Source organism: Phocoena phocoena, chromosome 7 (genome assembly GCF_963924675.1).
Source record: "Phocoena phocoena chromosome 7, mPhoPho1.1, whole genome shotgun sequence".
Classification (NCBI taxonomy): domain Eukaryota; kingdom Metazoa; phylum Chordata; class Mammalia; order Artiodactyla; family Phocoenidae; genus Phocoena; species Phocoena phocoena.
The window spans coordinates 68,778,833-68,796,416 of NC_089225.1; the positions used below are offsets into that span (position 1 = coordinate 68,778,833).

Below are 17,584 nucleotides of genomic sequence, written 5' to 3' on the forward strand. Positions count from 1 at the left end.
AGATTGTTCGAGGTACTGGTTAATGCAAAAGGAGAAAAAGTATGTCTAGGGAGGGAATCACATGACAGAATTCTGTTATTACCAGCTCTTTCCAAATGAATGATCTTTCCAAATTGAGTGATCTTTATCAGAAGAAGATGCTTGCCACTATTTTAGATGTGAAACCCCAAAACCACTTGATCTTTAATAGTTGTATTTCTTAATCTGGACATAGGCTGTGAAAAATATAATTGTATACATGATCAAAACAAATAAGTGACAACATATTCTCAAATAGGATGATCACCAAATGGTAAAATGGACTGATTCGATGTCAGTTGTATGATAAATTGTAGTTAAATGGCAGATAGTTAGAAAGGGATTGAGAGAATAATAAGTTCATAGTAGACAGTTAATAAGTTATAGCCATAGAATAAGCAATTTGACCAGATAAGTAAAGGAACTCTAATGCAAATGCATTAATAGCAGGTAATATATGCATAGAAAATTCATGAAAAATTCATTAAAAAGATTTCAGGAGAGAAAAGTTTTATCCAAAATATTTAGTAGAAATAATGTTGTAATGTAACAAATTTATATCTTTTTAACAAAAATTTCTTCATATACTATTTTCACTGGCTGCTTCTTTCTTTTTCTTTTGGTTTTAATTAATCCCCCTTTTGATATTCTTTGGATGAAACCTAAAAAGGAAGATAAATAAATTTATGCATGATAAAGTAACAACATAATAAAACATTTAATCTAAAATTTCTTCAAATTATCTTTTAATGTTTAAAACCAAAAAACATGTAATTGGTTTAAAAGTCTTTAATTTGTCTATATCTTTGTGTAAACAACCTCTTTCTAAGGATGTCACTTTGCATAAATGGGTAATCATTATTGATTTTTATTATTCACCTTGAGCTACAAAATAATACTCATTTTATTAAAGTGGACATGTGGCTATGTGGAGTTATAGATGATTTTTATTTACATATTAATACTCTATAAATATGCAACATTTTTATTGTCAGAAGAAAGTAAATACATTAAAGTTTTGTGCATTAGAAAGCTTAAAGATATTTTGGTATAATCCTTTAAAATGAAAGCTTAGTATGTAAATATTAAAAGAATAAAATATTTTGTTTAAAATTGATTTTTTTCTATGAAGACACATTAAAAGGAATTACAGTTAACATATCTGGCAATATTATCAAAATGTAGTTGAAAAGGGGACACTTACTTAAATCATAATACTGTTTCTTATCATAAATAGAACTCATTTCATACGTTCATAGATTAAAATTCATTCATAATTTCAATATAATTATTATCTTAAACACTAGTGAATTAATAGGAAGAATGTCCTCTATACCTTTTTTACAAGTCTTAAGACATGCTTTTTTAGAGGTAAAATTGTTTTCATTCCCTCCACATCCACTGTACTTAAAAGGGCGGCATTTCCCAATGATTGAATTGTAGTAGAATCTACTCTCATTGGCTTGACATAATCCTCTGTCTGCTGGGCTCAGACACCAGGAGGGGCCATAAAATTCTAAAAACATCAAGAAAACATGGTAAGCCATATATGACAGTTAATCTGAAACTTTCATATTTATTGTTTATAGATTAGTCTTCTGGCATGTTTATGTAAAACAGTAATCTGAATGAATTAAAGTAACAAAATTCATGTATTTCAATTCCAGGAAAATGTTTAACCAATCTCCAAGTGTCCACTATACTGACACCTTTCTCCAATAAATGTAAAAGTAGGTACATTTGTTAAAGGAAAGGAAAAGAAGTTGTACACTTCTTTTCAAATGCTACTCTTTATGTGACAAAACTAGTTGTACATAATACAAACAACAACTGTTCAACAATTTAATTTGTGAAAATTTATTAACCATATCAATTTTTAAAAAAATTATCATTGTTTACATATCATTTGTTCATGAGTATTCAACTTTGCAAAAAAAGTCCTGATGAGCAAAATCCTTACTCATTGTATGACACAAACTGAAGCCGAGAAAGAGTTCTTTCCCTGACTAAAGTTCTGAATGATATAACATATCACAATTTAAAGCGCAGGGAATCAGGTATAGCAAATTCTAACCTTAAGCTTTGGAAAAGGAGCTCAGAAGAGATGATCTGGCTTAGTAATAAAGTTTTCTTGTGAATTGAACCATCAGTTCTAGATGAGTTAGATATTTTTGCAAAGGAAGGAATATTGCTAAAGGCAGGAAAGATCAAACATTTACAGGTTTAAACCAGACAGACAGGCTGGTCTGTCAATGGGACCAACCACTTTCAAAAACAGAAGGAAAAAAACCGTGCAATTAGAGTAATGAAAGGATAACTCATTTCCTTAAGGCGAAGCAGAAAAATGGTTTCAGCCCAATGATAATTTTTAGCTCCTTCTGGAATTCCTGTCAGTGAGGGGAAGCTGGTACTCTTCAGTAGCGGAGCTAAACTGCTTGATATTATTGGTAAATCAGTACTGCAGGTAAATTGGTGGATGGTCAGGAATCAATAAAAGAGAGCTTTGGTGGCTTTGCCAAATAGTGAGATGTGGTACAGCAAATGCAGATGAAGGGGATTTGCTAAATGTATATCACTGGCAGAAAATAGAACTTTGAGGAATCCAGTAGCAATGAAGGCAAATAGGTTGTGCAAAAAAGCAAGAAGTGGTTTGATGGCAAGTGAACCCCAGGTGAATAGACTAAAAGAGAAATAAAACAATTTGAGAAAAAAATGAAAAAGATCTTAAATTGATAAACACAATTTTATAACCTCCTGCCTTCTATGTATTTAAATATTAGAGTGTCTTGATATAACGTCTCATGTAAAGAGAAATTCTGGAACATATAAGAGAAGCAGTGGGAATACTATGGGAATAATTTATGATAAAACATTGTAGAAAGGTGACATTTTCTGTCAATTCAAGAACTGAAATCACATTAAAAATTTTTGTATTATTTAGTCTTTGACTAGGTGTGTAGACACTGATTTTTTTTTTTTTTTTTTTTTGCGGTACGTGGGCCTTTCACTGTTGTGGCCTCTCCTGTTGTGGAGCACAGGCTCCGGACGCGCAGGCTCAGCGGCCATGGCTCACGGGCCCAGCCGCTCTGCAGAATGTGGGATCTTCCCGGACCGGGGCACGAACCCGTGTCCCCTGCATTGGCAGGCAGACTCTCAACCACTGTGCCACCAGGGAAGCCCTAGACACTGATTTTAAAAGAAACTCCTAGGATCTATAAAACATCATTCAAAATCATGTAGTCTAATTTATGTTTGGCCTCACCCCATTTGGGGGTTACAGTGCATGATTATTGCCATCATAAATCAAATTTAAAATGTGCTTGGTGAGAATGTGTGCTTAATTTTTTAGAAAATGTCAAGGTCTTTTTGCCCCAACAATGGCTCAAGTAAGAGGAAATTTCTAACAACCTAGGAGAGATATGTTCTAATTGAGTCCAATATTGTGCAAGCTTTTCCAATAGGTATGTTGTGGATTCTCATTAATCCACAGCCAAGAATATGAGATGATGAGATGGTTATCAGTTGCCACCACTTCTAATTCCATGAGTCATCCAAAGTCACCACCTATGTTCAGAAACAAATGAAATACCCCACAAGCAATTAGCCTGATTTGAGAAACAGAGGAAATTGCTATTCTTTGAAAAATTATCCTCAGAAAGCACCCACAGATGCTTCATAGTATATGTGTAAGTATTATGATATGATTTATACATCAATTTCACTTTAGCATTTTGTACACAAGATGTCATTAGCCCTCAGTAAGTTGAAAATAATAATATGGATGTACTTGTAAGTTGTACACTTCTTTTCAAATGCTAGTTATTATGTCTTAATAGCAATGCCCTACCTAAAGTTCCTTATTCCGGGACAGAGAGAGTTTTCTGATGACAGGGAGCAAAATCGTCCTTCTTTTTGCTTACAATCTAGAGTAAAACTGGCCCCATAACAAAATCAATGGCATTTCAACTTGAGCAAAAGTTGGCTTGGATGTCTGGGGCTACAGTCCCTAGATTAAAGGTAACAAGGGATGTGTCTCTGTTATCACAGGCCAGGAGCCTCAAACATCTTGTGAAAGCTAGGACCAAAATGATCTCTCCAGTGGGATCTGAAACCATGAAGCATACACCACAGTTTTGGTGGAGAGATGTACTGGAGCGTCTGTATTCCTTTGACGACCCAGTCTTCCAACAGTTTGCCACTGACCAAATCTACTCAGAAGCCAAAGAAAGAGCATGAAGAAGGCAGGGGATTAGTTTGAAAGCAAACAGACAGTTGACAGCACAGATCCATCAAAAAGAGTTTTTCTACCTGTTAAATTGTCCCAGGCATCAGATTGCCTCTACCCGAAGCTCTTTGTGACTTCTGAATCAGAGGATGTGTGGAATGCTGCTTTCTGACAGCCTGGCATCTGGTGTGCAGACTTGAATTGTCCCTCTTACCAGATAGCAGCTCCTACTCATAAAGTGTCTGTCCATGACTGACCCGATGACAGCTGTTTGTCTATCTCATTTATTTGTCCTGTTTTAATCACTACCTACACAGATCATCAAACACAACTCACATTTGACCCAGGTCAATATAGAGAAGTAAGAATATTTTGATTAGGGGGTTAAAGCTTGAAATTAATCACTAAGAATGTTGTATTTTAAATTTTAAAAATTATGTATTTAATAATGCAATAAATTATCATCAGTTGGGGAGTCTTCACAATGTCATTACTCTTCAGAAACATGAATTATACCCACTACATAAACTAATCTGTTTCTCCTAAAATCATTTAAACTCTAAGCAGTTAAGACTATCATTGGATTATTTTAGCATAAACAACAGAATTAAAATAATGAAGCAGATGGTTTCTCAAGGACATTTTAGCTCCAAGGATTTTTTGGGTCCTTGATTATCATCTGATTCAATCTCCAAAGGTGAGGAAATAGAAATATTTTTGCCCCCTGTGAGGAGATAAGCTTGACTGTTTTCAATTAACGTATTTATTCTAGATAAACACAGGCACTCACCTATTCAAAATCCAGACTTTGATATCTACAGTGAAAGAAAATATAAAGATTTTGAAGTAGTTGCACAATGTGATATTTTGGTCTAGATTATAATTATTCACAGAAGTTTAAGATCGAATAAAAAGACGCTAACCTGACTTCTGTTCTTTTCCAAAGTAATTTAATAACCAAATGCATTCTGTCTTGATCTCGCCATTAATAACAATTTGGATAGCTTCCATTTAGAGGGTCTATGATAGATTTCAGAATTCAGGATCCACTTATATTCTGCCAGGAGCTGCCATGATGTAGTATGACTGGTAAACTATAAGGTGATGCTCCAGAGCCAGTTTTATATGTAAAGTGCCTTATGCAATTGCTTTGAAACTTATACACTAAACTTTGAATTTCGTACTCACTTGAATCTTTACTATGGTGTCTCTCTTACTGTCCCATTTTACATGCCTATATTTAGGCTTTTATTTTACCAACGAACTTAGGTTTTAGGAACTACCTCATCACTTGTTGAATAAATTATTTTTTGTCTTCTGAGATTGTTTTAGGGAATTGAATAACAAATCTTTCCTTTGAACAACAAATTCTTTTTTCCCATAATTTTATTGTGAAGAAAAAGATTTTTATTTTCTAATTATACTTTATCATTGTAAAATGTTGAAATAATATAAAAGTATGACAAATATAAAACAAAAGTTCTCCATAATTTGACCCTTGCCCTTTAAACCACCACCAGTGGTTTGGGAATATCTTCCCCCAAATCGTTTGCATATGCAAACATATTAGTATACTGTTCTGTCTCATTATTATATTTGATAATATTTTCTGGCTTGCTTCCACATTTCTTCATCTGTACACATCATTCTTTTTTTTTTTTTTTTGTGGTACGGGGGCCTCTCACTGTTGTGGCCTCTCCCTTTGCGGAGCACAGGCTCCGGACGCGCAGGCTCAGCGGCCATGGCTTACGGGCCCAGCCGCTCCGCGGCATGTGGGATCTTCCCGGACCGGGGCACGAACCCGTGTCCTCTGCATCGGCAGGCGGACTCTCAACAACTGGGCCACCAGGGAAGCCCTACTACCTCATTCTTTTTAATGTATGCACAGTATTTAATTTTTTGAATTGACTACAGTATATTTAATCCATTATTGTGTATACATAGATTACTTCCGTTTATTTTTTTCAGTTCCAGACAGTGGCTCATGAACATCCTTATATACTGGTTCAGATATTTCTAGGAGATATTTCTAAAATTAGAATTGTGCAAAAGCTATATTCAATTTATAATTTGGTAGATGCTGTTGCCTTTTCCACTAAAAGTTTATATAAATTTATACCTTTACAATAGTGTTTAAAAGTGCCTAAACAATTTAACAAAAAGAAAAGTGCCTAAAAATTTTAACAAACTTGGACCTTACTGCATTGTGTTTATTTACCATTTGTTGCTTTTATTTTCTCTTCATACCCACAAAAGTGAAAGTAATTGCTCATTACTCAAATGTTCTGCAAATTTACAGAACCTAAGGTGCCATTGATTTTAAGATGCACCATTATTTTATGCACTGCTTATAAAGAAAAAAAAATACAATTACACTGTTACATACCATAAGTTACAAGTTTCATCATGATCTGAACCATGTTAAAACATGGAAAAATATGTACCTCACAATCAATAAAATATGATAGTTTATCTTTTTGTGTCAACACCCCAAAATTAAGCACATACATATACATATATAAACACACACAAAAAGCTGAGAGGGTATGTAATCAGTGGGAAAGGTGATCACTGTAGAGATGTTTTTATGAGGTAGGGAGCTTAGAGTTTACAACTCTGCAAAATAGATTCTTTTGTGCTAAGCCTATTCTATACTGCTGGGGATCCTCCAGAAGCTACTTTTACAGTATTTTATTTACTTCATGATGAGTTGGAAACAAAAATAGCAAAGAAATAGTAAAAGGAAATATGTTAGAATATTAATGGTGAGTGTCTCCACGTAATGCAAATATGGCTAATTTTTTCTTCTACTTTTGTATTTTTTGCAAGTTGTCTTCAATTATAATGCTCAAATTATGTAATAATAAAATATATAATAAATATTAGAGATATTATATAATAAAAATATTTTTAGGGGGATACCAGTGTTATGGGGTCATAAAGAAAGGCTAGAGATTAGAATCTATTTCAGATTAGGAATGAAGAATAAACCTGTCACTTGTAAATTTACTATTTACAGATAGTAACTTTGTACTATAGGGAAAGCATGTATCTCCATTCACTAGGTAGAACTGGTGTTAAATGGGTAGAAACTGACATGCCATATAGAAAAGAGGGCAGGGAATGGGAAAACAAGCACTATGGAACTTTCTTTTTTCTGTGTGTACTGGGCCACTTAGCTGAGGTTGAAATGTAAAAGGTAAGCTGCCAGAGCACTTGAAACTGACAGGTCATGGGGAAATAGACTGTCAGAAACCTTGCCCAGACAATGAAGCCCCACAGATTAAACAGGAGGAAGGGAAATTAGGTTGATATTTATTGGGTTGGATTCCCTTGCCTAGATATTGCCTAATCCAGGGACAAAGTTCACAAAACTATTTTCATCCAGGGATTTCTCTAAATAAAGCCACAAAGGAAGAAAGCCATAGTAAAATCACAAATTATGAGACTCTTATGAGTAAACTTATACTAAGATAATTATACCTTATAATACATTAGAAAAACTTTTCTTCATATCTGCAACATTGAAAACCCTATAAAATTTTAGTAAAAGGTGAAAAGTAATGCTTATTTAGTCCCTTGATCAGCTTTCAAGAAATTTTAATAAGCAAAGGAGGTAGAGGGAATATAGGTGAAGGAAAGCACAGGTCCGAATATTCTTGGTTTGTTGAAGTACTTCACAAACTCCAAGCTATCTGAAGAGCAGAGTGCATGGAGAGTATAGTGGGACACAAGGCTGGAAAAGCAGATTTAGACAAAATTAAGAAGGTCCTTGAATACTAATATATTTGGTTTTTATGATGTAGACATTAATAAATGACTGAACATATAAAAGGATGAAAGAGACCAATTCTGATCTATCTTTATGCGTGAAACAAACACAACCAGGCATATGTCAGCTGCATCCAGTAGGGGACTGGATAGAGGAGTCCCCTACTGGGGGACTCAATAGAGGAGAATATAAGATAACCCTAACTAAAGCAGTTACAGTGGGAATGGCTAAAATTAAGCACCAGAGTGAATGTGGGTAGTGAGACAGCTAGAGAGAAGGTAATTCTAATATTTCTAGACTGGTTGACTTAGAAGATGGAATATTTCTAATGTATTATGAAATATAATTAGAGTATAAAATATAGTCAGTAGTTTCAAAATTTGTCATTTTATCATGGCTTTCTTTCAATGTGGCTTTACTTAGAAAATTCCCTGAATGAAGACGGAATTGTGAACTATGCCTATGGATCAGCCAGCACCTAGGCAAACAAGTCCAAGATGTTAGATAGAAGATGGAACTCAGGTTTTGAGAAGACAGAAAATTTTAATTTTGACAATCCTTCAGTGCAAGTTCAACATCATGACTATGTCCTCCCTTCATCTATGCATGCCCCTATTTCTAAGGCATGCCTGTAAAAGACAAAACCACCCTCTTATTTATTATTATTAAACTCCCAGTCTGCATGACAAATCCTGTCATATAGAAGGCACTCAATTATTATTGAACTGAATGGAAATTTAGAAACATAACAGATCTTTACCTAAAGTCATAAGATAAAGTTGGAAACACAGGTTTGCAAGTCCTCTGATTAGAAATAAGACCCAAAGACACGAGATAGGTATTGGCATTTTATAATTATGTTTGAATTTTACAAGTGCTTTATGTTATTTCAGGTAATCATAGTATTAAGTATATTAAATACAGATACTTCAAATCGAGGTTACATACTTTAGTTGTATTAAAAATTATTACTAATAAAGTGCATACAAATGATACCCCTGATTATTTTATTTTTTCCTGCTTTAAACCTCTGTTGATACTGGATAATCATTGATACCACCATCATGGAAAATTCAAATATTAATACCTTTGAGCTCTTATTTGTGCTAAACACTGGGTTAAGATAAGTCATTACAATCTTCCCCGAAATTTTATGAGCTATCACTCTTCACGTATAACAAATGAGGCACCTGAGGCTGAAAGTTGTGTAATTTTTTTCAAGGCCACAGAGAGAGTCTGCAATAGCAGAACTGGAATTTAAACCACATCTTTCTGCCCATAAAGCCAATGTTCTTAACCACTATGATATGTCTTCTGAAAACTAACTAGAAAATAAAAATAACTGAGCAAATATATTTTAATAATTATTAGGTAAAATGAAAGTTGTCACAACTTATCCTTTATGTTTCATCCTCAAAGTCTCTCTTCTTTGAAGCTCAGATTCAGTATGTCTTAGAAGCTTCTCACCCTCAGTTATGTGAGTGGAGTTGGAATTTATCAAGTTGTACAGGAGAAATATACCTAATCAAAACAGGTCATCAAACAAGGAGGCTGAAGACAAGTTTTGGGAGTAACAGTGCTGAACCAAACTGTATTCAGAGAGCTCAAACATTTGAAGGCAAGAATTATTGAGTTGGCATGTTCAGCCTGGGCAGATTCTGGAAATAGACCAAAGTTCCAGGATTTTATGCCCTCTCTGATCATATTTGCACTGGCCAGTCGGATCCATTTAATAGCATTAAGATGTGATAGGAAACTAGAAACTTCATTCTGCTGTGTCCCTAGGAAAGATAAAGTTGGAATTTTCCTAAAATATACATTTTATATCAATGCTTCTCAAATTCATCCCTGCAAAGATTGTCCAGCATTCAAATAGAAAAAGGGCAAAGGCTTACACGCAACACAGAGCAGCACAGGGTTTTCTAACCTATTCCTATCTCATTCCTAACATGTCCTATAGCAGTCCATACCAAAATCATAATATAGGGATTTTTTCCTTTTTAGCCAAAAGCATGTGCCATCAAATAAATCAATGAATTAGTATTATTAATTTATTAGTTTGTAGTTTGTATTGTATTCATTTTTGAATAAGTTTTGATTTATAGTTGTATAATGGTCACATGCCAAAGAAGTTTATTCCTACCATTTTACTTGTTCATATAAAATTAATGGCATTCAAAATAATTTGGTTTTCAAAATGGAGGTCTGTGAATTTTCTCTTTTAAAGGTATCCATATATTTAGAAACACTTCTCTGGAGGAATCTTATGACTGGGGCAAAAAATTTATCCTTGTTAAAACCAGAGATGGTTCAGGAAGAAAAGGATTAGCAAAAGTAGTCAGTGGTCACCTAGAGTGACTATAGTCAGATGGCAGCACTCTTGGCAGAGATGAAGTGCTACATTTTTGTTTCTCACCAGATCTCCTGCCAAGAAATAGTAGGTCTGATGAATCCTTACCACAAGTTGTTATCAATTTTTGTAAAGCCAGCTTGAAGGCACCTGATTCACCACGCAGGAATATTTAGATTATGAGGGAAGTTTCTGTGCTTCTTGGTTTGAGAACACAGTATGAAAAACAGGATACTTCTTTGGGACTATGGAAGAGGGTTGTTGATGAGTGGGGTTTTCCAGAATTGTTGACACTGCTTAGTGATTGTGGTATACAGCTAAGTGTGTAACTCTTCAGTTGATGGAGGTCATTTTCTTTCCAAAAAATTTCCATGGTTGTAATAGTCTCCTTTATGTAACCACATCTTCAACAAGAGGCCAAATAGGTGACAACATTCTCTTGCAAATCTGTAAATTGACCATATCAGTAATGGTGTTTGGTGTCAATCAGGCAATTTCCGAGCATAACACCTCTTCCAGAAGGCTGATAACCAACATTTTAAAAAGATGTGTGTGTGTGTGTGTGTGTGTGTGTGTGTGTGTGTGTGTGTGTGTGTCTTTTCTACCCATTTTTTTCACATATATATGGAATCTGGCCACTAGGTCATACAATGAATACAGTCAGGAGAGACATAGAGTTCCAAGTACCCAAATGGTCTTCAGAATACCATCCAATCATTCTCCCTTGACCTGGAGGCTTCCAGGAAGCAACATGGGACTAGGTCAGGTTTATAGATGTTCATTTTCTTAAATAGCAAGTACCAGACTGGGTTGGCAATAGACTTTTTTTTTTTTTTTTTTTTTTTTGCGATACGCGGGCCTCTCACTGTTGTGGCCTCTCCCGTTGCGGAGCACAAGCTCCGGATGCGCAGGCTCAGCGGCCGTGGCTCACGGGCCCAGCCACTCCGTGGCATGTGGGATCTTCCTGGACCGGGGCGCGAACCCGTGTCCCCTGCATCGGCAGGCGGATTCTCAACCGCTGCGCCACCAGGGATGCCCGGCAATAGACTTTTGAAGTCTACTCAAAGTTTTTCTTTCCGAAATATCATATAGCTGGTGTAGTTCCAAGACAGCTATTAAGAGTTGATATACAGGGGCTTCCCTGGTGGCACAGTGGTTGAGAGTCTGCCTGCCGATGCAGGGGACATGTGTTCGTGCCCCGGTCCGGGAGGATCCCACATGCCACAGAGCGGCTGGGCCCGTGAGCTATGGCCGCTGAGCCTGCGCGTCTGGAGCCCGTGCTCCGCAACGGGAGAGGCCGCAGCAGTGAGAGGCCCGCGCAGAAAAAAAAAAAAAAAAAAAAAACAGTTGATATACAGAAGCAAAGGAAGCTATGAGCAGCAGAAGGATAATCCACTTTTTTCATGAATGAGTCAAGGTCACTCAAAAGGCCCAGTACTAATATGAACACTTGAAAACATTAGTTGTTTTTCTTTGCTAGTTAGATGTTTATCAAAGAGATATATTGAGAGGAATATATTAACTCTATGCATATAAATATTAAAACTTTATTAATAGTATCCTATGAAAGGCATCACATATACCATATAAATATTAAAGAAATACCAAAAAACAATTATTAACATATGCATAAAATGCTATGTAATCTTAAAATGAATATGGATGCATGAATGCAGATGTTCAGAAAGACTTGGTAAGTGTGATCAGCATTCTTCCAACCGTCATTTGTTCTTTCTGTTGTAACTGTGGATTACAAAATTAATAAATAAAAAAAATATTAGTCTTCTATCCTGTGCCTAACAGTGGGATAAACACTAGGGGAGGGAAGTCTACAAAATATATAATCCATGGTCTCTTCCTTCAAAAAACTTGTAATCTAGTCAGTGAGGCAGAGCTGACACATCAAGCAATATAAATATTAAATGAATCAAAATAAAAAGCCAGGGGAAAGAGAGAGGAAGAAGTCTTCCTTATGGTGGTAAAAAAGCAGCTTAGATACGATGAGAAAGGCCAGTGAGTTTTAGGTGGGAGAAAGCAGTGGATAACTTGTGTTTAATAATAATGAAGAGAGTGGATAATTTGTGTTTAATGACTATATCTATTCTGAATGGACAAAAAACTTTTTTATTTACAGGATAGTGAGACAAAATCTGGAATAGGTAGACAGATAACAGACAAATTTAAGCCAAGTGGATGAGGCTAAATTAACATGGGGAAAAAATGTATCCATTTAGTTAAAAAGCTTTTCTAAAAAAAAATAAAAATAAAAAATAAAAAGCTTTTCTATAAAGCAAGAGAAATATGTAAATTTGCTTGACTCTAATATAATGAATGTATCTAAGTAGGCCAGTCATGTCAAAAAAGGTCATATCTTATACATGTTATATATAGCTCTGATTCTCCATCTCCGTCTTTTATGTCTACACATATACACACATATACATAAAATGTTTTACTTGACTTATGCCTGGTATATGACTATATTAATAATATATGTAGTATATCGGAGTTATAGCTAAACTCTGTGATATCTATTTATCCTCCTTATCTACCTATCTAATGTCTATAACATCTGGTTTGCCAGAGCTAGTATTAGTTCATGCTTATTTTTTGGTATATCATGTTCCAACATATTGTGCTTTTTAAAAATTGAAATGTTTTAAAATAAAACTATAATATTTATCCACCAAAATGACAAACCCAATTTTCTGTCTATATGTATATATTTTAAATAAATAAAATTTTTTTTAGCATTCTCCTTTCATTTCTATTAGCATCCCAGTTTGGTTGACATATGATTGTTGTAATCTAAACATGAAGGATTGATAGTCTGAAGGAAACAGGTTAGACTGAAAATGTAGAAGATGAGAATGGACATTTCATCAGAAAAAGCAATAGAATTTAATGACTGACTAGAACAGAAGTGATCAAAAGAGATTACCAAATGCTCAAGCTGAAATAAATGGAAAACTGGTGGCAGAATTCTGAAAATTTGGAAAGCTGGAAATAATGAAAACTATAAAGAAAAATCTTACAAATAAAATTCTTTTGGTTTCAAAGCCCCATGATACTTCTGCATGCCAATATTCTCAGTTTGTTTCTAGGAAACACATTTGAACTGTTTAAGTTCCCACATATGTATTTAGTTCTATTGTGAATTCTCTTTTAAAGGTTAATTGTAATTTTTTTTACTGTATATGTACTGAAGCACTTATTTAAATAATTAGAGATTTTATAAGTGGCTGAAATACCACCTTTTCCTGCAAATGGGAATTTACAAAGAGTTGTTTTACAGATGAGAAACTAAGACCTGGGAACTAAGGCTTGTATTGCTCTGAATTACGTGGGTAATAATGATAAATCATACTTATGTAGGTTATCAATAGGTTATCAGGTACTGTCCTAAGCAAGTTATGTATATTGACTGATTTCACCTCACAATAAAACCTATGAGGTAAGTACTATATTATTAACATCCTCATTTTGCAGTGGGAAAAAATAAGGTTCTGAGAGGTTAAGAATTATCTTAAGGTTGCACAGCTAGTAAGTGAAAGAAATGGGATCTGAGACCAAGTCTTCAGGCTCAGAGTCATTTCTCTTATCCACTATATTTTAGTGCCAATCCCAGCAGGAAAGTCAAGAAGAACCAGTTGTGACAGTCTTTCATTTTGAAGATCTTACACAGAACTGCATACATTTAGAGATACTGTGTTAGAATTATTTCTCTCCCACATGTACTGAGCACATATTTATTGTAACTATGCAGAGATCCTCACAATTCAGGACAAAAAATCAAAATCAAATAATTTGCTCTCACTTTTGCACAGGGCCATGCTTACAAAACATTTATAAAAAATCTCTTTAGGGCTTCCCTGGTGGCACAGTGGTTGAGAGTCCGCCTGCCGATGCAGGGGACACGGGTTCGTGCTCCGGTCCGGGAGGATCCCACGTGCCGCGGAGCGGCTGGGCCCATGAGCCATGGCTGCTGGGCCTGCGTGTCCAGAGCCTGTGCTCCACAATGGGAGAGGCCACAACAGTGGGAGGCCCGCGTACCGCAAAAACAAAACAAAACAAAACAAAAACCTCTTTAAGCAAGAGCAAGTTTCAATATTTGAGGTCACCTATGTAGCCTATTAATATTGAAATATGGAAATGAAAGGAGAAGATTAAACCTCAGTTGTGCTTAATAAGCATTCAAATATCTTGAGTCAAGAGGGTTCACTGGAAAATATATATTCTCATGCTAATTTGCAATATTATGGTTGAGAATAAATAGCAATTTAAAAATATTACCAAACCATTTTCCAGTAACATTGAACAAAATTTCTAAAATGTTTTTCTATTATCATCAGAAAGAGAAACATTAAAATTATATTTATAAATATTTCACTTAATAACAATAACACAATCTAGCTATATTTTTGGAATATTCAAATACCTGAGGATTGTTTTTAATGAAAAGAATTTTAAATGAATGCTATTCTATTTGTATTGCGGGGCATATTCTTATTCCTGTACACTGAATCAAAACCTTAAAGGGTTTACATCTTTTCAAAAGAACCTAATATCCACGGAGAACCTTACACATTTGCTAAAACGTTGAACAAGTTTTTACATAAACATAGAACTGTATTTTCTTAATTTATTATAAAATGTATTTATATAATTGCAAGCAGTGACAGATGTAATACTTCACTGCTCTAATTATAAAATCTAAAGACCTGAAGGCATTTTGAATATACTAACTCCCTCTGAAATTTTGCATGCCCTTTATGACAATGCAAGTACTATTGGAACACTATTTGAATGCCTGCAACTTGGGGAATTTAGTCACTGAAGCACTCATTCATTTTTGAAGACCTCACATTAAAAATAAACACTTTACAGAAAGAAATTTGTACTTTAGATTTCATTCATTAATTCTGATTCTTAGGCTGGGTTGAGGGAGATAAGGAACCGGGGGGATATGGACAGGGAAGACTGAAATGGAGAAGATTGAGTGAGGCATGTACAGAATTTAATTTTCCTTTCACATGACAGTGTTTCAAGTACTGAGAGTATATATAATGTTCTCTCTTAGATCTCACATCTCCTTACACTTTCCAGTCCTAAGTCTCAGTCCAGTGACTTCTAAGGTATGGCATTCAGGGCTGAAGCAAGTCCACAGACATCATCAGGTCAATGTAGGACTATATTTCTCATTCTAGATAAATCACAGACAACATTTGCAGTCCTTTAAATCCATCTGGGCAGAAGTTTTGCTTGCTTGTTTGTTTTTTGTAAAAAAAGATGCTCAAAGACATTCTGGTTCTGAACCTCATCCGATTCTGACACATGGCTGGGGTAGAGAACCTGTGCCCCAGACACTATGTCTCTTTTTACCCTAAGGCTGAAATTTTAATAGCCGCAGAACTCTCAACATATGCCACCTTTACGTTTAACACTTATACGGACTGCTTCCAAGCAAAATCTCCAATTTCTGAATAAGCACTTGTGACTTTTTAAATTTAGAAAGAATTACATTCATCCCATTAACTTTCAACTTTTTAGGTTGTTTCTGTCTAGATATTTGTGGTGTCTGGTTATGTTTTCCAGTATTTCCATTATTTTCCCAGCTCTGCATTTTTGTGAGCATATTTCCTGTATGTTTCTTTAAATTTGACAAATATGTTGACAGGACAGAGTCCAGAAAAGTGTTCTGCATACATCCAAAAGAAAATTCTCTCAGAGTGATATAGCCTCACGGATGGTTAGTCACCGAATTCCTAATCTGTCCTGTGACTAACACCAGAGAACTTCTCCGATGCTATGCTCAATTTAAGAACACTTTAGGATGCTTTTGACACACTGCTGCCATTACAATGATGAAGTTGATAATTCCTAGCATTATTTTATAAGATAAATTTGGTGCAGAGTTAAATATCATGTAAAAGTTTTCATGGGATATGTAATCAAAAGCCTACTACAAAGCATACTTTAAAATAGATTAGGAAAATTATCACTTTTCTGGGACAAAAGGTCTTAAGCAATTTTGAATCTCAGTATTATTCAACACACCTATTATTCAACACACCTACTATTCAATAAAAAAAGAAGTATAATTTTCTAATAAGCATAGTTCTCATATACATTCTATTTCTATTGTTACCATGATAATATTTTTCTGGCAGCAATTAAAAGAGAGTCTTACCGAAGAAGCTGGGTACCTTGGTAGGCTGGGGAGTCAAGGAGTCATTATTCACAGCATCAAGCTGGGTTCTATAATCATCCACCTGGAAATCATTCACTGGAAAAAAATACAGCCAATTAAAATAGAAGACATTTTCACAAGCTCATAATTGTTCGCATAAAGCAAAGCACAGAAGTTGTGTTAAGAAAAGTAGATGTCTAGAAATTTTATTCACATTGGTATGTTAAATTAGTGAATCTTTATACATCTTTATATCTCATATATATAAGATATATATATCTTTATATCTTTACATATGTATCTTATACTATAATATTTCCACGAGTAACTTTGTGGTTCTTTGTCAAAACAAAAAAGGTAACAATTAATGTTTAAGTCACTCCTTTAATTAATTTTAGGCTCAGATAAAACTGACTGATTTTAGGTGGTAGTTTCTAAAGAACCATGCGCTCCCAAATTTTTATAAGCCTAAGGGATTTCAGCAGTCCTACTCTTGTGCCTAAATTGTACTACAGTATTCTCAGAACGGAAAATTAAATAATGTAACCTAAAAACAATTTCTATGGAAATAATTTCCACTATAAATTTCTTAATTATCTGTTTCTTAAATAAACTAACATGGTGACTAATTTCTATCAGATTAAGAGTGACTACAGTGGATCTTCATTTGCATGGCTGCAACAAAATCTGGGTAAGCCTGAACATCCTCTAGGACGCCTTATTTTAAAAAGAATGCCTATAAAATGAAGTAAAAAGAGATGAGAAATGAACGTACATGTGTCCTCACAGGAGTCCTTGCATTCTTCCAGTGATTCAAAGTTGTTGAGATTGCCAAGGCACCCACCATACTTGAAGCGTTCACACTGCTTTGATTGATTGTTATAAAAATACCTAGTAATATAACCTCGACAGATTCCAGCATCTTCTTCCAAAAAGCAGAAATCTGGCTTTTCTAGAAATTATAAAAATGTCAGAAAGCAATATTCCTTTTTGTTAATAATTTAATTATGTTAATTAAAAATATAAATG

At 34.7% G+C, this 17,584-nt stretch overlaps 1 protein-coding gene across 2 annotated transcripts in view; it reads right to left on the reverse strand.

The window, feature by feature from the left end:
- Positions 1 to 573: 573 nt before the first annotated feature.
- Positions 574 to 17,584, reverse strand: part of TFPI (tissue factor pathway inhibitor) — a 35,693-nt gene continuing 18,682 nt past the window's right edge. The window contains exons 5-8 of one of the 2 annotated variants that reach the window (XM_065880977.1): positions 17,331 to 17,507; positions 16,556 to 16,651; positions 1,355 to 1,534; positions 574 to 680 (exon numbers count right to left, since the gene is read on the reverse strand). In XM_065880977.1, coding sequence (XP_065737049.1) covers positions 574 to 680; positions 1,355 to 1,534; positions 16,556 to 16,651; positions 17,331 to 17,507 — 560 coding nt within the window. Of the gene's footprint in view, positions 681 to 1,354; positions 1,535 to 11,983; positions 12,109 to 16,555; positions 16,652 to 17,330; positions 17,508 to 17,584 lie in introns of those variants that run through there. The other variant, XM_065880978.1, reaches the window with a different exon arrangement.